This window comes from Mobula hypostoma, chromosome 9, assembly GCF_963921235.1.
Source record: "Mobula hypostoma chromosome 9, sMobHyp1.1, whole genome shotgun sequence".
Lineage (NCBI taxonomy): Eukaryota > Metazoa > Chordata > Chondrichthyes > Myliobatiformes > Myliobatidae > Mobula > Mobula hypostoma.
The window spans coordinates 14549624-14574742 of NC_086105.1; the positions used below are offsets into that span (position 1 = coordinate 14549624).

At 40.4% G+C, this 25119-nt stretch overlaps 1 protein-coding gene across 1 annotated transcript in view; it reads right to left on the reverse strand.

The window, feature by feature from the left end:
• Positions 1–25119, reverse strand: part of otogl (otogelin-like) — a 167884-nt gene that overhangs the window by 35907 nt on the left and 106858 nt on the right. The window contains exons 32-39 of the mRNA XM_063059518.1: positions 23497–23614; positions 17373–17452; positions 15843–16636; positions 11562–11655; positions 9609–9751; positions 8124–8147; positions 7915–8004; positions 2905–3094 (exon numbers count right to left, since the gene is read on the reverse strand). Of these exons, the coding sequence (XP_062915588.1) occupies positions 2905–3094; positions 7915–8004; positions 8124–8147; positions 9609–9751; positions 11562–11655; positions 15843–16636; positions 17373–17452; positions 23497–23614 (1533 nt within the window). The remainder of the gene's footprint in view (positions 1–2904; positions 3095–7914; positions 8005–8123; positions 8148–9608; positions 9752–11561; positions 11656–15842; positions 16637–17372; positions 17453–23496; positions 23615–25119) is intronic.

The following is a 25119-nucleotide window of genomic DNA, read 5'->3' on the forward strand; positions in this document are numbered from 1 at the left end:
TACCGCCACTGGAGCAAATACGGAAGAGATTAATTCCTAGGATATGAGGATCGTCTTATCATGAGTGGTTAAAGAAATTGGATTTGTACCATTTAGGAAAATGCGATGTGATCACATTGAACCATCTAGGATCCTGAAAGGATAGACTAACTGTTGAGATGTTTCCATTAATGAGAGAATCGCTAACATGAGGATGTAGTTACAAGATGAGGAAGTGTTCATCTAAAATTGAGACACATAGGGACTTCTCGCATATGCCCACCTGGACAAGCCAGCGAGCACTGTGAGGGTCATGTTTTTTGACTTCTCCAGTGTGTTCAACACCATCCGCCCTGCTCTGCTGGGGGAGAAGCTGACAGCGATGCAGGTGGATGCTTCCCTGGTGTCATGGATTCTTGATTACCTGACTGGCAGACCACAGTATGTGTGCTTGCAACACTGTGTGTCTGACAGAGTGATCAGCAGCACTGGGGCTCCACAGGGGATTGTCTGGTCTCCCTTTCTCTTCACCATTTACACCTCGGACTTCAACTACTGCACAGAGTCCTGTCATCTTCAGAAGTTTTCTGATGGCTCTGCCATAGTTGGATGCATCAGCAAGGGAGATGAGGCTGAGTACAGGGCTAGGTAGGAAAATTTGTCACATGGTGTGAGCAGAATTATCTGCAGCTTAATGTGAAAAAGACTAAGGAGCTGGTGGTAAACCTGAGGAGAGCTAAGGTACTGGCGACCCCTGTTTCCATCCAGGGGGTCAGTGTGGACATGGTGGAGAATTACAAATACCTGGGGATACGAATTTACAATAAACTGGACTGGTCAAAGAACACTGAGGCTGTCTACAAGAAGGGTCAGAGCCGTCTCTATTTCCTGAGGAGACTGAGGTCCTTTAACATCTGCCGGACGATGCTGAGGATGTTCTACAAGTCTGTGGTGACCAGTGCGATCATGTTTGCTGTTGTGTGCTGGGGCAGCAGGCTGAGGGTAGCAGACACCAACAGAATCAACAAACTCATTCATAAGGCTAGTGATGTTGTGGGGATGGAACTGTACTCTCTCACGGTGGTGTCTGAAAAGAGGATGCTGTCCAAGTTACATGCCGTCCAAGTTGCATGCCATCTTGGACAATGTCTCCCATCCACTACATAATGTACTGGTTGGGCACAGGAGTACATTCAGCCAGAGACTCATTCTACCGAAATGCAACACAGAGCGTCATAGGAAGTCATTCCTGCCTGTGGCCATCAAACTTTACAACTCCTCCCTTGGAGAGTCAGACACCCTGAGCCAATAGGCTGGTCCTGGACTTATTTCCTGGCTTAATTTACATATTACTATTTAACTATTTATGGTTTTATTACTATTTAATTATTTATGGTGCAACTGTAACGAAAACCAATTTCCCCCGGGATCTATAAAGTATGACTATGACTATGACTATATGTGGTGAATCTCTGGAATTCTCTACTCCTACATGTTGTGGAGGCTGGATCATTTGGGATATTTAAAGAAGAAGTAAATAATATTCTGAAAAATCTGGGAAGTGAAGGTTATTGGGAACTGGTACAAAAGAGGAGATAAGGCATATAGCATGTGGATGATCGAAAAACAGAAAATTATGTAGGTGAAGGGTTAGACTGATCTTAGAGTAGGTTATAAGGTCATCACAACACCATGGGCAGAAGGGCCTGTACTGTGCTCTAGTGTTCTATATTCTAAGGCCTGGGGCAGATCATATTGAATGATGGGTTATGTCTGAGGGGCCAAGTGTCCTACTCCTGCTCCTGTTTTCTTATGTTCTTCTATTTAATTTGTAAACTTGAACATTGTACAATAAGTACAGCAATAGTAATTTCAATGTCGACAGTTAAACTGATCCATAGTGAATATGCTCTTTGATACAAGAACAATTTATGACTTTGCTTACTCTGCCATTTTAGTTCACAATTTAAAGTAAATTTATTACCAAAGTAGATAAATGTCATCACTTACAAACCTGAGACACAGCTGTAGCATGATTTTTTTTTGGAAAATGCAGCAACCTCTTAATTCCTTCTTTTCAATTATTCTTAAAATGTTGAGCAGCACTAATTTAAATCAGATGCTTTTATGTCCATTTAAACTGGCTAGAGTACTATTGTACAGTGTAAAGCTTTTAAGTCACTGTGACAAACTTTTATCTGAATCTAGTTCATATGCACTCAAAGCATGTTTCGGAAAGTTTTGTGTGGTATATATGCTGTATGAATGATGAAACTGTATACTACAAAATTGAAATTATTAAGCACAATCATGTTAAACTGGGAGTTGCATTTAGTATTTTCTAACCTTCATATATGGCATAGGTTTTGACTGATGCAACTGCAGTACCTAGGGTGTGGCTAGAGAAGCTGCAGATATGTCCATTCCTTTGAGATGCCCTCAAGGACATCCTTCTTCTAAGCAACTTTACTCAACTTCACTTGCCCCATCCTTGAAATGTTTCCAACCAATGGACTCATTTTCAAGGACTCTTCATTTCATGTTCCTGTTTTCATTGATATTTATCTATATTTGCATTGGCATAGTTTGTTGTCTTCTACACTCTGGTTGAACGCCCTAGTTGGGTTGTCTTTCTTTGATCCTGTTATAGTTATTAGTCTATAGATTTGTTGAGTATGCCCATAAGAAAATGAATTTCAGGGTTGTATATGGTGACATATAAGTACTTCGATAATAAATTTTACTTTGAACTTTGATAACGTCCCATGAGATGCCTAACCTCTGATCTCCTGCCACATAAGAATAAATCTTGTGCCCACACCACCCACCTCCTTTGCAATCTGTGCTGGTCTCCTGCATTGCACCAACTTATTGTCTTTTTGTCCCTTTAAGGGTCTTTAGGCCTTGCATCTACGGTACACTCACCACATAAGCCTTTAGTTCCGATGGTTCTGTTGGAAGGCAAACCAAATTCCAACACAATGACACCTGTGCTACGATACCACTGAATAGTCACACCAGCTGGGGTTCCAATCAGGTACATTGCTCCAGTATCCTGTATGTGGAAACCCAATTTTGTGAAGGGGAGGCGAGCAGGTCTGGAGTTTACTGTTGTCTGTAAATAAAATAAACACAACAAAAACTTTGTAAAATCTGAGTTGAATAATGCATTTTGATTAACTAATATAAAAAGATTGCAATATATGTATTTAAGCCGCAATGCCATCTCACCCCTCTCCTTATAGTCTACGGTTAGATAAGCTAACAGAAGTCACAATACTTAATTTTCAAAATTAGTAGCACACTGCATAGCAGTTAGTGTGACACTTTTCAGCACCAGCAAACCAGGTTCAATTCCTGCCGCTCTCTGTAAAAGTGTTGGTCTGTCCTCCTGGTGCATTTCCTCCAGATGCTCTGGTTTTCTCCCACAAAGAGGTGTTGGTCAGTAGGCTAATTGGTCACATGGGCTCGTTGGGCCAGAAGGGCCTGTAACTGTGCTGTATCTCTAAATTAAACTAAATAAACTCAATTATGAACGTTATGAATTTTTGCTGACTTGGAGAACTTCCACTAGGCCCAGTAGGAATCTATATGGGACTCTTCAAATCTACCCCACAAGTACTTAAAAACTGGCAGAGATTGCAGATTTTTATACCTTTGATTGGCTTATGGTAAAATTCAAGTCTCAAAGATGTTTACTTTGTTGTGTCAAACTTTTCCCAGTTTAATTGCAGTTCTGCAGATCCTGGTCATCCCCACTGTTCACCTTCCTTCCGAATGCATTTTAAATTTACAGTCCTGCCCACTTCCTTTGTTTCCTCCTCTCAGTCACCTTCCCCATTGTAACCTTCAAATTGTCTAATTGTTCTGCTCCTTCTTACCGTTTTCCCTGTTCTTTTTCTATTCCAATCTCCTGAGCACCTTTTTCTAGTCATTCCCTTCTCAACCACTTCTTCTCCCATTTGCTGACCTCCCATTTCACACCATCTTTCACCTTTGCCAATTTTTACAGTTATCACTGTTCTATTTAATCTCATTTCCCGGCTAAGTTTCACTACAATCACCTCCTTTCTCCGTAGCTCCCATCAATTATGTTCCTTTTCAGTCCTCAGCTCTCCGGTTGCTTGTTCTCTTAGTTTCACTTCACACCAACGGGGCCTTCCTCAGCTCACCTCACCCTGACGGGACCTTTCTCAGTGCACCTCTCTCTGACGGGACCTTTCTCAGTCCACCCCACCCTGATGGGACCTTTCTCAATGCACCCCACCCTGATGGGACCTTTCTCAGTGCACCTCTCTCTGACGGGACCTTTCTCAGTGTACCTCACCCTGACGGGACCTTTCTCAATGCACCCCACCCTGATGGGACCTTTCTCAATGCACCCCACCCTGATGGGACCTTTCTCAGTGCACCTCTCTCTGACGGGACTTTTCTCAGTGTACCTCACCCTGACGGGACCTTTCTCAATGCACCCCACCCTGATGGGACCTTTCTCAATGCACCCCACCATGATGGGACCTTTCTCGGTGCACCTCTCTCTGACGGGACCTTTCTCAGTCAGCCACAACCAATTGCTACAGTTTCTCTTTGCTCGTTTTTTAATAACTTTCTTTCAAATTTCGAAGTAAATTTATTACCCGTGCATACTGTGTGTCACCATATGCAACCCTGATATTGATTTCCTTGAAGGTATTCACAGTAAAACAAAGAAGTACAAAAGAATCAATGGAAACTACACACAAAGACTGATAAACAACCAATCTGCAAAGAAGACAAACTGTGCAAATAAAAATATAAGTAAATAAATAGTACTGAGAACATGAGTTGTAGAGCCCTTGAAAGTGAGTCATTAGGATTAATGCTAACTATAATAATTGGGTATAATTCTGTAGTGAAGATATCCAACTCTTGAAGTTTAACATTTATAGAAAATTCATAAAAACACATAAAATTTATTATCTTATTTCACTTGCAATGCCTAGACAAAGACTGTGTAGGAGGAGAAGATGGCGGTGCGACACAGTGCACAGTGGCCACTCCAACGAAATAATATCTGTTATCTGTCAAGTAGGCTGCCGTGCACAATCCTCATTTGATGGAGACAGACGTGAGAGCACGGAGGAACATCTGGAGAAACTTCTGAAATGCCTTCTTCTCTGCCGCTGCTACTGTGTGATCCAGAATCTCCGGAGGAGAAGGCCTCGAGTCCTCAGCTTTGCTTGTTGCTCGGCGGCCGGGGGGGGGGGGGGCGGAGGGGGGTGTGGTCGAGGCGCTTGGCAGAGGATGGTGCTCAGGAGGCTGTATCGGAGGGGCTGGTCTGAGGCTCAAAGTTTTCGGACGGACTCAGAGTCGGCTGTGGTCGGGTGCTTCCAATGCATTGGCAGTTGTCGGGTGCCTGGAGGTTTATGGCAGGGAGAGTTTCTCCCTTTTGCCGCCTGCCATCAGGACTATCGGGAGTCGATCGGAACTTTGAGACTTTTTTTTACCATTCCCATGGTCTGCTCTTTATCAAATTATGGTATTGTTTTGCACTGCAGTAACTATATGTTATCATTATGTGGTCTTGTCAGTGTTAGTCTTTGGTTTGTCCTGTTTTATTTGTGATATCACTCTGGAGGAACATTGTATCATTTTTTAATGCATGCATTTCTAAATGACAATAAACGAGGACTGAGTGTCCTCATAATCCAATAATCTAATCTAATGTCAAAAACTCCACAGTTTTGGACAAATATGAAATCTTTTGCTGTCAGATGGCATGAGTTTACTTTGTACTCCTTCCCCTCCTCCAACTTCTTATTCAAAGTTCATATACTACCCTGAGATTCTTTCTCTTGCAGACAATTCACAGGAAATACAAAGAAACACAATAGAATCAGTGAAAGACCACAACCAACTGGCTGGACAAACAACCAATATGCGAAAAACAACAAACTGTACAAATACAAAAGAGAAAATAAATAATAATTAATAAGAAACAAATATTGGGAACTTAAGATGTAGAGACTTTGAGAGCAAGTTCCTGTCATATCTCAATTATTTTCTTTCCTACCTGCAGTTCATCTGCAATTTCTTGCTCCTCTGTCACACCAAGACCCACATCCTGCCCACACTCAGTCACCTTCTTTCCAAGTTGCTTCCCAGGAATGGTTTACAGAAAGATGAAGAAGAAGTTGGGAGAGTGGTTTCCATCCACTCACCTTCCTCCTCACCTGGTCTCACCTGTCACCTACCAGCTTGTACTCCTTCCCCTTTCCCCATGTTCTTATTCCGGCTTCTACCCCCTTCCTTTCCAGTCCTGATGAAGGGACTCAGCTCGAAACATCAGTTATTTATTCCCCTCCATAGATACTGCCCAACTTGTTGAGTTTATCCAGTACATTGTGTATGTGTGTGTGTTGCAAAAGATTTCCATTATCTGCAGAATCTTGTGTCTATGAGAGACAACAATTCAGCTCATCAAATTCATAACAGTTCAATTCAAGAAATCTACTGCATGCTATCTACCTCCACAATTCGTCACTCATTTCCTACCTACCTTTAGAAAATAATCCTATGTCATATTTGTTTCTTTTGCCAATCCCTTCATTCTATATCTCCTAGTTCTTGACCTCTCTACCAATAGGAGGCATTTCTCTCGATATATCCTGTCTCTATCTTTCAAGATTTCAAATACCTATCCATTTATTTATTTGTTTGTTTATTTATTTGTAGACACAGCGTGGAATAGGCCCTTCTGGCCTTTTGATCCACACTCCAATTTAACCCTAACCTAATTTACATTGACCAATTAACCCACTAACCACTATGTCTTTCAACTGGGGAAGGAAACCGGAGCACCCAAAGGAAACCCACGCATTCCATGGGGAGGATGTACAGACTCCTTACAGAGGATGCCAGGATTGAACTCAAAACTCCAATGCCCCAAGCTGTGATAGTGTAGCACTATCTGCTAAGCAACCATGGCGCCCTACCTATATGCTAATGAACACTATATCAGATTTGCTTAGAGGTTACTCAGTTCCAAGGAGAATAATTCCAGTTTCTAAAGTTCTCCTTGTGCCAAATCTTTCCAATAAATTTCTTCTACACTCTTTCCAAACCCTTTACATCTTTCCTAAAGTGAAGAGTGCAGTATGGTTCTCCAGCCTTTACCCAACCAATATTTTGTTAAGATTCAACATTATTTTCATCAGCCTTCTTCCTTCTCAACCAACTTCTTAACAAATTTCAATGCCCCTACACTAGAAAACAGAACTGCCCAATGAATCCATTCAGGACTGGGAATAGTTCCCTGCACCAAATAGATCTGGAAGGCCAATATTTTGCCAGCTTTTGAGGCAAAAGGAAAATACTAATGCTTCTTGAGTGTAGTTCTGTTTTGTCAAGGGTATCATATTTTATGATTGATTATCTTATGAACCATTTTCCCCAAAGCTGGGAGAGTGAATTTTGTGAAATAAGTAAAAACAAAATCATGAAATGATCAGACATCACAAGAATGGTAAAGAAAAGGTAGTTTATTATTTAGCAACACACATAAAAATTGCTGGTGAACGCAGCAGGCCAGGCAGCATGTATAGGAAGAGACTGTACCTCTTCCTATAGATGCTGCCTAGCCTGCTGCGTTCACCAGCAACCTTAATGTGTGTTGCTTGAAATTCCAGCATCTGCAGATTTCCTCATGTTTGCGTAGTTTACTTTTCATATGGGTTATCGTTTCTGGAACGCCATTAAGAAGGCAACTTATGCGAGCAGCTCAGATGGAAATTGCAACAAATTTCACAACATATGCCAATGATATTAAACCTGATTCTGATTCATTGTCATCTAGATAATATGTTTGTTTTGCATCTGTAACTTATTAGTAATATCAGTAAATTAATGAAATTAATGCAAAAGTCATGAGCAAAAATGTTGTTGTTTCACACTCACCAGTCTGTCAAGTCTATCGATGAGAACTCTGTGTTTACGTGAGGTTATGTTCAGCTTTTTAAAGCATAATCCAGAGTTTCCTCCTGGCACCTTAGTGGCAAAAACAATGAGACTGGGTGAACAAATTTACAAAAATAAATATCCTATGTTGCTAACAACATGAAGTGAGCCATATCCAAATTTAGTTAAAATAATTCTCATTTACTTACAGGACGCCTTATAGAATTTGCACTCTGTAAATAATAAAAATATATTTCAGAAACATTTCAATATTTCAAGAATCAGTGAATAGCTTTCATTGTTATATATATTAAAACAATGTCTTAATAATTAATTTCAAACAAGAATATATAAATTATAAAAGAGCATTAGGTCATATGACATCATAAGTCTGCTCTAACATTGAAAAGGATCACGGCTGAACCAATCTATCGCTCAGCTCTACTTTCTTGCCAGCCTTCCATAATCGTTAGGTGTCCCTGACCAATATGTTAACATATTTCTCCTTCCATGGATGCTGCTTGAACTGTTGAATTCTGGTATTTTCTGCTTTGTTAACCTATGACTCCCCTATTGATCAGAACTCTCTCCGTCTTATTGCATGTACTGAATGAGTCAGCCTCCACAGTTCTCTGAAATGCAAAATAATTCATAACATTTAGTGTGAAGAAATTCTTCCTCCTCATCATTTCAATGAATGATTCTTTATTTTGAAAAAAAGGGCTTATCATTCTAGATTCCTCCATGAGGAAAAACATCTTTTCAGTATCTACTAAATAATCAAGTGGCTAGATAAAAAAAGTATCTCTCTTTGTTCTGAACTCCAGTGAATATAGGCCTTTCTAAATTCTAATGAATAAAGGTCCAACCTGATCAACTTTTCTTCATACAACAATGTCTTCATCCCGGGAAACAATCCAGTGAACTTCTTATGATCTTACAATGCAAGAATAGCATCTTAGTTCTGTTTAGAATCTTAAATCAAGAGATCAGCTTTGGTCATACCAACCAGTTGTAACAAGATTTCCCTGAGGGTTTTTGCAATCCATCTCCAATCAAAATTGGCCAGTTTTCCATTGGACTCCTTCATAATTTGTTGTGTCTGCAAACATTCTGTATTCCAATACAGGATTCCTTGTGTACAGCAATATTCTGTAGACTCTTTCCATTTAAACAATATTCTGTTCTATTTCTTGGTGATACCCTCACATTTCCTCACTTTCTGCTCCAAATGCCAAATCCTCGCCCATTCACTTAACAGCTACGATAATAATAATGTCGGTCGCATCTGGAATTTTTGCGGGTAGCGGACGACTTCCTCCCACGCCGTTCTGACGTAGTTGGAATTCGCGTACAAAACAAGTCACAGCAGTGGTTTGCCATTGCCTTCTGCCAGGTGAGTTTTTTTTTTCCAAAGAGATCACCAGCTCTTGAACCCCGCACGGATGGAAAGCGTGCCGGGGGGAGCCGGCAGGGTTTGAACTTCGGAACCTCTGCCCCGCAGTCCAGCGCTGATGCCACTATGCCACCAGCCTTAATAACACAGATGCACTTAATAACACTGATGATTATTAACATACAATTTTAGGAAATCTGATGATGGTTGCTAATTTAAATTAATGCACTGTTTTTTAATGTAAGTTCTAAATTTCTTTACCGCGTTAGATTCTAGTTTCAGAAAAGTCATCAGTTACCTCACGGGTTGGACACTGTTCAACATGGGCAACAATAGTTTCTTGTGGTAACAGAGTCAGTACATAGGCTGCAGCATCATAAACTCCAACATCATTGCCATCGAATGTAATGATGTGTAGGTCAGAGAATACTGAGCAGCGACCTGGCAAGGTAATTTTTAATAAAGTAATTACTTTAAATTTTTTAAAGTTATAAAATAAACAGTACTGTGCAAAAGTCTTGGGCACATATACCATATATAGCTAGGGTGCCTACAACTATTGCACAGTACTGTAGTAATTTTATGTATTGCACCGTACTGCTGCCACAAAACGAAAACAACTTTCATAACACATCTGAGCGATGATAAACCTGGGTCCCTATTGTGGACTGAGAGTGGGAAGGGAAGCAGGGAGAGAAGAATCATGGTTGGGAAAAAGGAAAGGGAGAGGGGAGGGAGCAGGGAGCACCAGAGAGACGTTCTGTAATGAACAATAAACCAGTTGTTTGGAAGCAAGTGGCCTTGCCTGGTGTCTCACGGCTGGGTGTGTCTGCACCCATGGCACCCTCCACCCCACCCCCAGCATTGTTTCTCTACCACCTGTCCCACACCCCTCCCATGAACATCCACCGTTACCACTCACAACATTTTTGCTCTCGCCAGATTTACAATCTCCCTCTTCACGTTAACAAATACATTACTGTGCAAACGTCTTAGGCACCCTAAGGCTTCTACTGACTATGTACAAGACTATATATACTGTATGTGCCTAGGACTTTTGCACAGAACTGTAGGAAGTAATATTGTATTTGCATGGGATGATTGTAAACATAATTGGAGACCTGTGGTTCACAGTTTCCAGGCAAGGAAAGGGATAAATAGGATAAGAAGATTTATTACATTAGGTCTCTTTTTACACTGTTTTCATGTGGCTTGCCAAAATGACATAGTATGGAGGCCCACATCACCCCGCCCACAGGAGTTAGCACTACTGCCTCAGCTCCAGTGACCAGGGTCCAATCATAACTTTGCTGAGTTGAGCTTGTGTCATCTGCCGGGTTTCTGCTGGCTGATCCCACATCCCAGTTGAGGTGCTGGTAGATTAACTGGCGACGTGCGTGACTACTTAGTGAGTGGTAAAAGAATCAAAAATGAGGTGACGGAAGTGTGAGAGAGAAGTAGTTGGTGGTGAAAAGGGAAATGAGGAAAGTGGAGTGGCCTTGCTCTGGTGAGAGACGGTGTGGATTCGATGGGCTAGGTATACTCATTCTGTATTGTAATACGCAAGGAAGGTAGAAAGGCAGTGATGTTGTTAAATGTCTGAAATTCAGGCATTAAAATATTATTAAAATCAAAAATAAATTAAAATTACTCTTCTTTATAAAGGCAAGAGTTAACATAAAAACTCTAAATGATTCAACACATTAAACCAATGTTAAATTATCATAAGTAAAAACAACAGTTTCTCCAATGAAAATCAATGTTCTCTTGGATCGCTGGTGCAGGGTACGGAAGGGAATTCCATAATGCGGTGCTGGGAATCTCAGCAAGACTGGACTCCACGGACTGTGCAGTGGCAAAACCAACCAACAGCTCAGGGGCTCAAAGAGTCCTACACCTGTACATTTAGAATCGATAACACTACACTCAAATAAACTGAATTAAAACTGGAATAGATAATCAAACCACCTCACAAGAACAGTAAGAAGTAATATCCTAATGATCTAATGGGAGGTCATTTATCTGAAACATCATCTTCATTTCTCTCTCTTTGCAGATGATACTCCAGCATTTTCTTTGTTTTATTTCAGATTTCCAGCATCTGCAGATTTTTAGCTTTCCAATTTCAGAAACAAATATACTTGTTTTATATTTGTGCTTCTCCCCCTTTTGCACCCCGATGTGAGTGATAAGGTTTTCTGTAAAAATATTGCCTAATATGGTGCAGAACAAATCCAAAGCCAGTACTCACATGGACACTCCCATTGTGGGCAGCACCTATCACTGTTGACTTGGACAGGCATTCCCAAAAAACCACAGCTTGGCTGTGTCACATTAAAAGGACACTGGAAAAAATAATACAGAATTGTAAAGAAGGTCAGAAGATAAATATAGTGCATTCACTAAGAAGCTTTGGGTAATACTTGGTAAGAAGGCCTCTGAATTGTGACAAATCTGTTACAGTGCTTTGTTTCAAATACAGATTAGTATTTGACAAATAATTATGGAACTTTGGCACAAATTGTGGAAATTATTGTGAACATTATAAGATCCATGTCCATTTAATTAAGAGTATCAGTTAAGAGCATCTATTGCTAAAATGCTTATTTCATCAAACAAAAACCCACAGAAAGAAACCAAATCACTTTAGAGAGAAGAGCATAAAGCCACAACTCCAGGTCCAATAAATTCTAATGTGTACTTCAACTACTTCATGCACTACATTATAGAATTGTACTGAAAACCAAGTTCTGTGCATCCATTGCCGCATACTGTATGATGATAATGTGACATACTCCTGCATACACACAAGTACTAATACAACCACCTACCATCCACACACTCCTCCATCTGAAAACAAACCTGCATGAAAAGAGACTTCACAATTTAAAGCGCTGATTCTGACGTTAGAGCAGGTGGTTACAGAAGCAAAGCTGTGCTCGAGATTATTGCGTAGCTTGAAGGTAACCTCACAAACATGACCCAGGAATTACAATCGTAGTATCTATATGGCACCAGCCATGGTATGTATTAGAAAATTACTCAATCACGATTAAGACTATTTCCTGATATATTATTTCTCTATGTTAAACAATTTCTATTCATAGTCTCGGAATAGACATAGAAAATGGTGAATTAGGTTGAATGTAGAAATGTAAGATCAGGCCTGCCAACACAGTTCAAAAAATTACAATAATTAAAATAAGCCAAGATTGTGGAGAACATTATTAACCTCAGCTTAAATCATACATCTATATTCATGCCAGTCCATATGAAGTTGGCTAAAAACCAAGGTTGGAATTTTCAGTGGATCATCCCAGAATAAAATCTGTGTTACCTGTTGTTAAACTACCCAATACTCAGGGCAAATGATTAAAGGCAAATGAAACTCAGATGCTTTCTCTATTAGGCAGCTGATTCTTCTTAACTGAAAACTAATTCTATAAAAGTCTTTAAATGGAAGTAGCCCAAAGACAAACTGAGTCCACCACAAGCTTGTAGATTGCAAAGATAGAGAGGCCAAGAATAAATAAAGAGAGTATAATAAGTGGCATTGGAAAGTGGAGAGACGTGAAAATGAAGAAGCTTTCACATGAGTCAGAGATTGAGGGGGGATCTTATTAAAACGTATAAAATCCTAAAGGGATTGGACAGGCTAGATGCAGGAAGATTGTTCCCGATGTTGGGGAAGTCCAGAACGAGTTTAAGGCTAAAGGGGAGCCTTTTAGGACCGAGATGAGGAAAAACTTCTTCACACAGAGAGTGGTGAATCTGTGGAATTCTCTGCCACAGGAAACAGTTGAGGCCAGTTCATTGGCTATATTTAAGAGGGAGTTAGATATGGCCCTTGTGGCTAAAGGGATCAGGGAGTATGGAGAGAAGGCTGGTACAGGGTTCTGAGTTGGATGATCAGCCATGATCATACTGAATGGCGGTGCAGGCTCGAAGGGCCGAATGGCCTACTCCTGCACCTATTTTCTATGTTTCTATGAGTCAACAACATCACAAAAGTTTTGCGTTTTAGTTTGCACTAAGGCGTACAATGGAATTATTGACTAAAGATTTGTTAAGTGATTAGGTAGACATGTTCTGCAGAGCCTGCAGAGACATGATGCTGAATAATCACCAATGTTGTAAGAAAAGCATGAAAAAATATGAAATATGATGCATTGAAAAGATAGCCTACTTTCAAATCAATTACTTTTTCTAATATCATTCAGGTTTGGAAATGGTCTTTCTGTTACTTTAGGTCATTAATTGATCCCCTATGCATTAAATAAATGCATTCTTCACTAGATGAGGTAGACTAGGTTTTATGATGAACTTAATGATATACCTTGAGCCAAAACCTAAGAAAATGAATAAGGACTTCATGCCTTCTTGAGGAACTGTATGGTTAGGGGTAATACACAGCAATTTTTTAATTAGTCAAATTAATTATGCATGTTACTTACTTTACTCAGTACATCTATATTTTGAAAAAAAAAGTGACTTTCAGTCTTCCCACTAAAGGCCTTAGACATTTGGTTACCAGCCAAGATAACTCTGCAAAGTCCTTCTCACTGACATTTGGGGATGTGCCAAAACTAGAATGGCTCTTCCATTGACTAATTATACAAATTCCTGCTGGCAGAATCATTCCCATCAACAACAACCTACATTACTCCCTCACCTTTCTCGGCACGTCCCCCTCCACTGACAGCACAATCCACTGGTGGGAGCAACATAGTCGTAAGGGGGACCAGGAAGTCCACCTTGTCAACTCTCCATCTTGTGAAAGACTTGGGACATCAGGTCAAAGTGGGATAAAGGAATCCGTCTACTAGTTTCTTCCATTGATATGTTAGCGCTCCTTCATGTTGACCACTACTTCAAGCCTGATCCTAAGGCTGTGAGGCCACTTAATATAGTCTGCTTGAAGAGGCCAATGACCATCACTAAGTAAACCACAGCAGTGGCCAAGATGACTGGGACCTGAAGGACATAGCTGTCAGAGAGGGATTGGGATTGCTGGTTAAAATTCTGGAGCACCCTACCTTACCAGAATACTTACCCCACAGAGACTGTAGCTAGTGAAGGAGGTCTCACCACCATCTTATCATTGGAATGGCGATCTTGTGGGTGGTATCCACAGTTCATTAATTAACAATGTAAATTTGCCTGCATAAGTATATGAATAAGCATATGATTTGCATCTATCCAAGCTACTCTGCCAGAAGTTCTCAACCTGGGGTCCAGGGACCCCTTGCTTAATGGTATTGTCCATAGCATAAAAATGGTTGTGAACCCCTGCTTCTATACATTGGTTGGGCATCTATTTTCAGGAAGTATAAAACTGGCAGGAAAATACCTATATCCTCCTGTTCAGAAACTTCAGTGATGTTGAATGATAGTAACTTGGCCTGCTCTTAATTGACAAACTAAAAGCTTAGTACTAGATAACTGATTGGGAGGAGTAATTATCAGTAGAATAGGGATAACGAGAACAGCATCAAGTATTGAGGTTTGAAGATCTATGAATCTATCCTTGAATGTGACAGTGCAGGCAGATAACATGGTGAAGAAGGCATATGGGATATCGGTCTTCATTAGTCAGGGTGTTGGATACAAGAGCGGGGACAGCATGCTCCAACTTCATGAAACATTGGTGAAATTTCAGCTGGAGTACTGTGACTTTCTGGTCACTGCACTATAGAAAAAATATCCTGCAGAGGGTACAGAGGAGATTGAGAGGGTAGACTGCAGGAAACTTTGCTCCAAATCAGAGGTAGATTTTAGTAAAAGGATATTGATTTAGAGTAATGGGGACAAGATCTAAAGGTAATTTTTCACACAGAGTGAAATGGAATGTATTGCCTGAGAGAATGATAGAAAAAGCGTGGCTGCCAGTATTTAAGAAGAAGTGGCTAGATGAGCATTTGAATGGCCTAGACATAGAAAGTGATGGGCCTTGTGCTGGAAGCCGAGATTAATTACAGATGGTTCCCTCTAGTGGGTGAGGAGGCGATGGACTGAACGGCCAGTTTCCATGTGGTAGGATTCTATGACTCCATGATGGACAAAGAAATAACTATTGTTCTTCTGAAAGCAGCATATCAAACAGTAAAACATACTAATACAGGTCCTCCACAGGTTATGAACCCCTGACTTGGGTAGAGCCTATACATACTGGATAAACAAGCATTTGGAAGAGTGGCTTGATGGATATGTTGGATGCTGCAAGGCTGCAGAATCTTCTGCCATGCCAGAACTCATCTAGTGGTAATATCATAATGTCTGAGTTAATTTTCCTGGTTTAGCTACTCCCTACCCTTGGTTCGCCAGGCAGATCTTCCACTGTGCAAACTCTTTGGGTTATGAATACTTCTTAGGAACAGAATCCTGAAGTAACCTGGGGAGAACCTATATGAGTCAATATGAAAAATTCCGAGTTTATTCAAATTCCCAACAAGCACTTAAAGAATTCTAGCACTTTTTAGGTTTTTATTTTATAGATTTTGTTCAAGGAAAAGAAAGCTTAATGTGCCCCTACTATGCAAGATGATGGAGTCACTGATGGTGGTGCAGTTTGAGAATAAGAGGGTATTGTTGAGATACCAAAGGTAATTGCAGCATCTGGCTGAGAAGGAGACGGAGCTGCAGAAATAGGTGTTGTTGGAGTAGATGGAGAAGTCAGTGATGCAGTGGACAGGTCCAAGGTGACTGTCTCCAGGACACTCGGAGAGGAAGCTGAAATTGGAGAAATCGGTGAGGTTTCATGGACGACAGGGACTTCTGGAGTGAGGGTGGTTTCCTTGCTTGTGGTAACTGGTGCAGCAGGCTGGCTGGTAATCGCCTCTGTTGTGATTTCAGCCTTCTCCACTTCTGTCTGTCCGCTTAATGGTGTACTTTCACTGGGTGTGCTATACTGAGTCTTTATCACTTCTGGCTGAACAGTAGCTTCTGCAACACGTGTTGAGGAAATTACCACTTCAGACCGGTTGCTAGTTGGAAAAGCAGTACTTATGGAAGGCAGCACCTTTTCAGTAGGTGAAATGGAGGTTTGACGTGGACCTGAAACCGCTGTTGTCCCATTACTCCCAACAGATGGAGAACTTAAGGTTGGAAGTTCCGTGGATGAAAAAGATGTTGCGTAAGCCGATGTAGAAATAGTTACCACGGGTTTTGAGGGAACTGTTGAACGAGACGTTGATGGGCCAGTAATGGAAGTTGTTAACTGTCTTACTGTTGGAGTCATTGGTGTGGTAGATGATCTGGACACTGCCTCAGTTCTTGTAGATGTTGTTGGTGTTAGGTAAGGTAAATCTGTTGCAGTTACATTGATACCTGTTGGAAAATAAGCAATTAATATATCTTCCATTGTTACAAGTATCCAAAAACTTTATTGCTTTCTTTGAATTTGCCATTATTTCCCTGCTTCCATTGTAAGAAAAGGAATCTTACATACTTGTGTTTTTTTCAGTTATGAATTATGGATCTGGAGTAGGGTTCCCAAAGTTGTTTTTTGCCATGGACCCCAATCATTAACCGAAGGGTCCATGGACCCTAATTTGGGAACCTCTGATCTAGAGACATACCTCTTTACCATGTCTTTAGATCTCAACTATTTTAATTTGTGTAAGGCATTAATTAATTTAACTATATAAAGTATTATAAGAACTGTATTGTTTTAATTTAGTTGCATTATAGTTGATATTTCTACAATAATATGCCAATGAGCTGAATTACCAATACTTAATAAAATAAATAAAGACCTGCATTTATATAGCAACTTTCACGTTCTTTTCAGACCCCAAAGCAGTTCAAAGTCAATGAAGTACTTTGGTACTGTGGTTGTGTAGTTGTAAAATGGGATTACGTACCGTGTTCACACAAACAGCAATACAGTGATATACAGATCATCTGTTCCAGTAATGTTGGTTGAGTGATAAGCATGAGCGAAGAAACGAAGAAATATTTTCAAAGGTAAACAAAGATCTTCATTGCAACTTTTACCTCTCACCGTAATGAATAATAACCAAAGAAATGGAATACAAGGAATTCAATAAACCGAGATACTCACAGTCCACTGGATGAACACATCTGAGTGTGACTTCATCAAACAGCATGTCCTTTGGGCAATGTGCCATACATCCCTCTACCCTGTGCGATTAAAAAATATATATAATGGTTTATTTCTTCTTCTTTGAGAATAATGACACAAGAAAATGGAAACCAGAGTAGTCCAGTCAGCCTGCCCTGCCATTCCATATGACTATGGCTGATAAGCATCAGGCTTCACACCTCTTCAGTGCCTGTCCTCTCTAACCCCCAGTTCCATGATCTTTCAAAAACAATTCCTCCACCTATTTAAACAGCTCCAATAATCTCAGCTCCACAGCCCTCTGAGATGAGGAGTTCCAGAGACTTGCCACACGCTACAAAAAGAAATTCCCACACATTTCAGTTTTAAATGACAAACTCCTCATACTGTCTTCATGATCCCTCATTCAAGATTTTCCTACCAGTAGAAATGCCTCAGCATTTAACTTGTCATGTCCTTTAGAATCTCATATACTTCAAAGAACCCCCTCTCATCTAGCTAAACTTTGATCAAGGAGTCCACTGTCTCTGCAGCCACTTTGTTTAAACCCCCTGGGTGCAGATAATCAGACAAGATCTTCGTACTTCCTCTGCTCTTCTCTTTAATCTCTCTGGGCCTTCCAGTGGCAAATTAGGTGGTTAAACTGCAAATATGCTGCAGCCATTTGGCAATCACTGAAGGGGAAAAGCTTCATGGACATTATTTTCTTCCACTTCCCTTCAAGGGCAGTTGGGCTGTCAGTGTTTCCCTGCAATAATAACCCGAGGTTCATAACTCCCAATCATAACCCACATGTCACTGAACCATTCTACCCAGGGTACTCTGAGAAGCCAACTAATCCACCACCTTCAGAATTAAGACTTGCTCCTCTGTAAGGTAAATAGGTGTAAGAAAATACAGTTATTAGAACATAGCATAGAACATAGAATAGTACAGCACAGTACAGGCCCTTCGGCCCACAATGTTATGCCGACCCTCAAACCCTGCCTCCCATATAAGCCCCATATACCTGTCTAGTAGTCTCTTAAACTTCACTAGTGTATCTGCCTCCACCACTGACTCAGGCAGTGCATTCCACGCACCAACCACTCTCTGAGTAAAAAACTTTCCTCTGATATCCCCCTTGAACTTCCCACCCCTTACCTTAAAGCCATGTCCTCTTGTATTGAGCAGTGGTGCCCTGGGGAAGAGGCGCTGGCTATCCACTCTATCTATTCCTCTTATTATCTTGTACACCTCTATCATGTCTCCTCTCATCCTCCTTCTCTCCAAAGAGTAAAGCCCTAGCTTAATCTAAAATAAAAGTGAAATATAAACAAGATACTTGGCAGCATTTGAGGAGCGAGAAGCAGATTACATTGACCGGAATTTTGTTTCTCTTTCCACTGACAGAGTTGCTAATTATTTCTGTCATTATCTACAACTATTTCACATTGCAATATTTTTCCTCTAGATAAATAAACTATTCATCATCACATCATCTAGCAGCACTTTATGGACATAAAATCAGTCTATGTATCTAACACTTGTACATTGCGTTTTATAGCATTGCTCTTACATTTATATTTATTGTGATTTTATGCTTATTGTGTTTTAGTTATGCTTCATTAAATCCAGAGTACCAATCATTTCATTCTCCTTTACACTGGTGTTCTGAAGAATGGCAATAAACAATCTTGAAATGTTCAAAATCGCGATGCTGCAAAATGTGCCATCTGGTGGTGAGGTGACAAATTACACGTCACCTTTGATCGTCTTTCTGGGATGAGAATAGCTTGTTTCCCCTCCAGTACTGCTAGTTCTGAGGTAAGTGCGGAGTCTTACATGGGATTCATACGCTCTGCTGCAAGTTGGCAAGTGATATTTGATGAGATGGATGTGTGCTTTTTTTTGGCATGTTGTCCACTCCTTCTGTTGTGTGCAGTTGGCCTCCAAGTACCCCCACTCTAGACTCAGAGATCTCATTAGCTTCCTGGATTCTTCTCTACTTTGAGCTGTCATAGACTAGGGATTCCAAGGAAATGGAATGGATGTTACTCTGTCCATAATGGGGCTCGGGTAGTGTTGGATTTGGATGTCGGGTACATAGGTGGTATACACCTATATACCTGACATTCTTCTTAGGTGGTCTACAGGGAAGATGCAAACAAGGTTGAAAGATTACAGAGAAGATTTACAAGGATGTTGCCGTGTCTGGAGGAGCTGAGTTATAAGGAAAGATTGAATAGGTTAGCACTTTATTCCCTGGAACGTAGAGTAAAGCCCTTTGATTTGTCTGTTTCCACTTTCCCTGCCACATTCCTGTTCACTGATTTGAAAATTGTAGTTATTTCTGGCCAACAATGTTGTGCAGGTCTTTGAAGCACATAGGATGGCAGGGGTCACAGCTACCCAGTAGAACGAGTTTGCTGTTAGGTTTGATGTTTTCTTCTTTGAACAAAATTTCCCTCACTCAGCTGAAACTGTGCTGGCACACTGGAGACAGTGCAGCAGTTTCTCATGGATGCCTACTAAGGGCAGCTTGGTACAGGTTCTTTGCCTCTTTGATGCTGATTATGAAGGATCACTGCTGTTCATTGCCTGTGAGTTTTGTGCCAAATGGTCTTCATCTTCAAATATTATTTTCTTCAATTAACCCGAGGTTGTGCTGGTATGTGTTGGTTATATTCACCATTACCTTCAAAGTCCGCCTTCGCCAAGGACTGCTTACCAATATATGCAAGTACATATTTCACTGAAAGTTGTGCCACAGGTAGACAGGATGGTGCAGAAGGTATTTGACATTCTTCCATTCTTGATCAGGCATCGAATACAAGTGTGTGAATGTCATGTAACATTAGTGAGGTTACATCTAGAGTATTATATGCATTTCTGGTCTTCTAGCTACAGAAAAACTATCCTTAAGCTTGGAAAGGATGTTGAAAAGGTTTACAACTATGTTGTTGGGACAGGACACCCGGAGACTGGATATATTGGGATATTGGGACTGTTTTCCCTGGAGCTTAGGAGGCCGGTGGGGGGGGGGGGGGGGAGGGGGAGGGACCTTTTAGAGGATTATGAAATCATGAGCAGGGGGCATAGATAAGGTGGATGGTCACACAGGGTAGGGGTGTCTAAAACTACAGGGCATAGGCTTAATGTGAGAGGAAAAAGATTTAAAGGGACACAGTCAGTAGTGGGTATATGGACACTTGCTGCCAGAGAAAGTGGTAGAAGTGGGTACAATTACAATATCTAACAGACATTTGGGCAAGCATATGGATAAGGAAGGTTTCAAGGTATATGGACCAAATGCATGCAAGTGGTACTAGCTCAAGAGGACACTTTGAATGGTAATGGATGAGTTGGACAGAAGGGCTTGTCTCCAATCACAGACAAGAGAAAACCTGCAGATGCTGGAAATCCGAGCAACACACACAGAACGCTGGAGGAACTCAGCAGGCCAGGCAGCATCTACGGGAAAAAAGTACAGCTGGCGTTTCGGGCCGAGACCAACCCTTGGGCACGACTCATCACCATGCTGTAAAACCTTATGGGTGTACACAATTTTCTGACTCTTTACTTTGTCAGTGGGCAAGGTGGAGAGGGGTAGACTGTTCAACGATATCTATCTTGCAATGCATTGAAAGCAAGGCCTATTATCCCCCTTTCAACAGGTCAATGATGGCTTGGAATTCCACCTCTAAGCATGTACAAAACCAGGCATCACTGCTCAGTTCAGCTTCAAACGGAATTGCTGTGCATTTAATATCACAGTTATACTGAGTAATCTCCTGTGTATGTGTGCATATGTATTGATTAAGCATTCTTGTTTATTTCAATAATTATGGATTATATATAAAAAACATTAATTGCATACATCATCATGTTACGACATGATACATGCACGCCTCACTTAAAGTAAAGACGAAGTTAGACCCTCATTCTTGGACTCGCGGTCTTCCGTTGAATTAGTTTAACATTTTGAAGTTACAAGACATAACAGGAATGACTCATCCAAAAAGCTTGTGCAACTTTCAAAAGAGCCAACTTCACACAACTTCCAGACAGGGCACAAGTGGGCAGTTAATTAGTTATCTCTGGGAATGAAGTGCAGGTTAAATAGCCTGCTAAAATTCTACTTCATTTTCAGATACTCTGCACTACAAAAGAAAAAAAGAGGTTGAGGAATTCAAGGACTCATTTGAAAGTTGGAGGTAGGGAGATGGTTTTCAAGACAGTAGACAGGAGTCTGGGGACTGTTAATATTTGGAACAGATTAGCAAGGAAAGCATCATGAAATGATGGAATTATTTAAAATGTCAATGAGAATTAAAATCTCAGCAGAATTTTTTTAGAATGCGTCACAGGACCAGCAAACTGATCTCAGTGATTAAATGGACTCAATGAGAGCTGGTGGAAGATAGCTTGAAAACAAAACACCATGGCATGAGGGCCAGATAACATGGAATTGTAGTGAACGAGAGCAGATGTTTAGGTAGAAATGCAGGCACAAAAACAAGAAAAGAGTGACACAAAGTTGAAATGCGGGATGGAAGGGGACAGTTTAGGTGAGTGGCTTGGGAGAGGAACAGGTGCTGGCATATCTGCTGAACTGGACACAGAAATGATGAATGTGAGAGAGACTTGCAGGGATAGGGACAAGTCATGGCAATAAAGGAAATGGTGGGTCCAGGAGGTGTTTATCAACAGGACAAATGGTAAGTGTATGATTCAGCAAATGTCTCAGTATCCTAATATTGAGATGAGTGATGTTTATATTTTGAAGCAATTTTATACATAAATATTATGGATAAATTACATATTTCCATCAAACTCAATATATAAGTTTGCTGATGACACAACAATTGTCGGCCGTATCTCGGGTAATGATGAGTTTGAGTACAGAGAGGAAATTAAGAACCTGGTGGCATGGTGCGAAGACAATAACCTATCCCTCAACGTCAGCAAGATGAAGGAATGTGTTGTTGACTTCAGAAGGAGTAGCGAACTGCACGCCCCAATTTAAGTCGGTGGTGCGCAAGTGGAACAGGTCAAAAGCTTTAAGTTCCTCGGGGTCAATATCACAAATGACCTGACTCGGTCCAACCAAGCAGAGTTCACTGCCAAGAAGGCCCACCAGCGCCTTTACTTCCTGAGAAAATTAAAGAAATTTGGCCTGTCCCCTAAAACCCTCACTAATTTTTATAGATGCACCATAGAAAGCATTCTTCTGGAGTGCATCACAACCTGGTATGGAAGTTGTCCTGTCCAAGGCCAAAAGAAGCTGCAGAAGATCATGAACACGGCACAGCACATCACACAAACCAATCTTCCGTCCTTGGACTCACTTTAAACCGCACGCTGTCGGAGCAGTGCTGCCAGGATAATCAAGGACGCGACCCACCCAGCCAACACACTTTTCGTCCCTCTTCCCTCCGGGAGAAGGCTCAGGAGCTTGAAGACTCGTACGGGCAGATTTGGGAACAGCTTCTTTCCAACTGTGATAAGACTGCTGAACGGATCCTGACCCGGATCCGGGCGTACCCTCCAAATATCCGGACCTGCCTCTCGGTTTTTTTGTACTACCTTACTTTTCATTTTTCTATTTTCTATTTATGATTTACAATTTAAATTTTTAATATTTACTAATTTTTACTATTTTTAATATTTTAGATATTTAATATTTGTAATCCAGGGAGCGGGAAGCGCAGAATCAAATATCGCTGTGATGATTGTACGTTCTAGTATCAATTGTTTGTTGACAATAAAGTATAAAGTATAAGTATAATTTTTTTTACAGCTGTATAGACTAACTTTTGCTCTGAGGAGGAAATTTTTACATGACCTGAAAATTCCATCTGGGCAGCAACAAAGGCTATGTGCATGGGAGCATTTCAGTTACTGTGCGGCCATGCGCATCACAGCTTAACATGAACAGTGAATACATATAATCAGTAAGGAGGGGGGAATGGGTTAAACATTCAACCTGTTACAGAAATCTCTATTTTCACCAAGCATTCAGTCACCATTAAAATATTGTAAATGTTACGTATTATATGCAATATAGCAAATGAAAAAGTAAATCCTGTGCTCTCCAAGTTGATTTAAAAAATACACTTACGGTGATAAAAACTTGCAGGCTATTGCATGAGGGTCACTACATGTCTTGATGCAAGGACTGGTGCATGCTTCATATCGAAATTCACACATTGTTCTGTATGGTATAACCTCGCTGCTTTCTGAAAGAAAATTTGTTGTATTAATAGTGGCCTCTTCCTGACGTTTAACACTACCACCTCCCCGCCCCAGAAAAAAGAAAGGCAAAATAACCTAATTCCTACACAAAGTAAATCAAATTATTGTGCCCTGGGAGAAAAAGTCCTCTCCTATCATGTTATTTTTACTAGATGCAAAGACATCATTACAAAGAATCACTAGGAATTCCCCAGGGAAATCTATCTAAAGCTCGCAAAGTTATTGATGGATGAGAAAAAAATTCCTCAGTACACAGTATTATCAATTCTGTGCTGAAAGAGCATCAAACTGATTTGCATGAAAAGCTGCTGTGGCTTAAATGGAAGGGAACCAGTACAAAGATATCACTCATTACATTTCTCATAATCCTGTCCGTAATGCAATTACCATCCCAAGCTCCAGAAAGATACCAAGACCCACGTCAACGGAAAATGTGGAGTCCACAAAGTGAGCTGTTCCTAAACAAGGCCTCCTGTACGTTAGAGGATTCTAGGCAATAGACATGCTATAAAGAGGACCAGTTATTACAGATCTTTAATATTGTAGCCAGCAAACTAGCTTCTGTCCAAACCCTGCATAAAGTCTTATTCTTCCCTAAAATATATCCCAAATTTCTCCATTCTAATGTAATTCCCATCATATTTATCTCATTTTGATCCTCAATACTTTTTGAGCTGGATAGTTTCAGCCGATAGAGAGTTTAATTAAAGCTAAGGCATGCAGTCCATATATCCCAATGTAGCTTTCCAAAGATTGGCACTGTAGATACTTTAGGAATAGACTAGGAAGCCTAATGTATATTTTTAAATATGTACAAGCATGAAACATTTGTGGATTAACTGAATCTGTATTCAATACCCAGAATTAAATAATTAATTGAATCGTTAAAACATTCAAAAATTCATCTCTCCACCATGCTAGGGTTGTAGTGCAAGAAGACAAACCTATTTAATACTTGACTACAGAGAACTCGTATCATTTTGGAAGGCAATATGCAATTTACTTTGCCATCCTGAGCATCAATGTACTCTTAAGTAATTACACAAAATTCATAGCTTAAACCTTATTCTTGTTTTCTTTTAGTTTTAATTTTCACGTGTATGATTAAGAATAGAAAAAGAATTGTACTTCTGTATAAGAATATATTTTTTTAATTTTATGTTTGTATCCATGATTTTTTAAAAATCTTTTTGGAGTGACCACAACCTTATTATCACGTTTCGCTTGTTTGACTTGAACATATTAAGCTGTAGATTTCTCTATGCCCAGCTGCTATGTGTACTACTGCTCCTACCAGTACCTTAGCCCTCTCATTTGTCATGTAATCAACGTGCAATGGGCTATGTGGTGACTTCTAAAAGATTCAGAGGTAATAAGGATGAAAACAAATAGAAAAAAAAATTACATTCAATACGTAATACGTAAAGTGCGCATGCACCAGTCGTGCATGCAGCCTGTTACAGTTGCTCCGTTTAGTTTCTTACTTTTT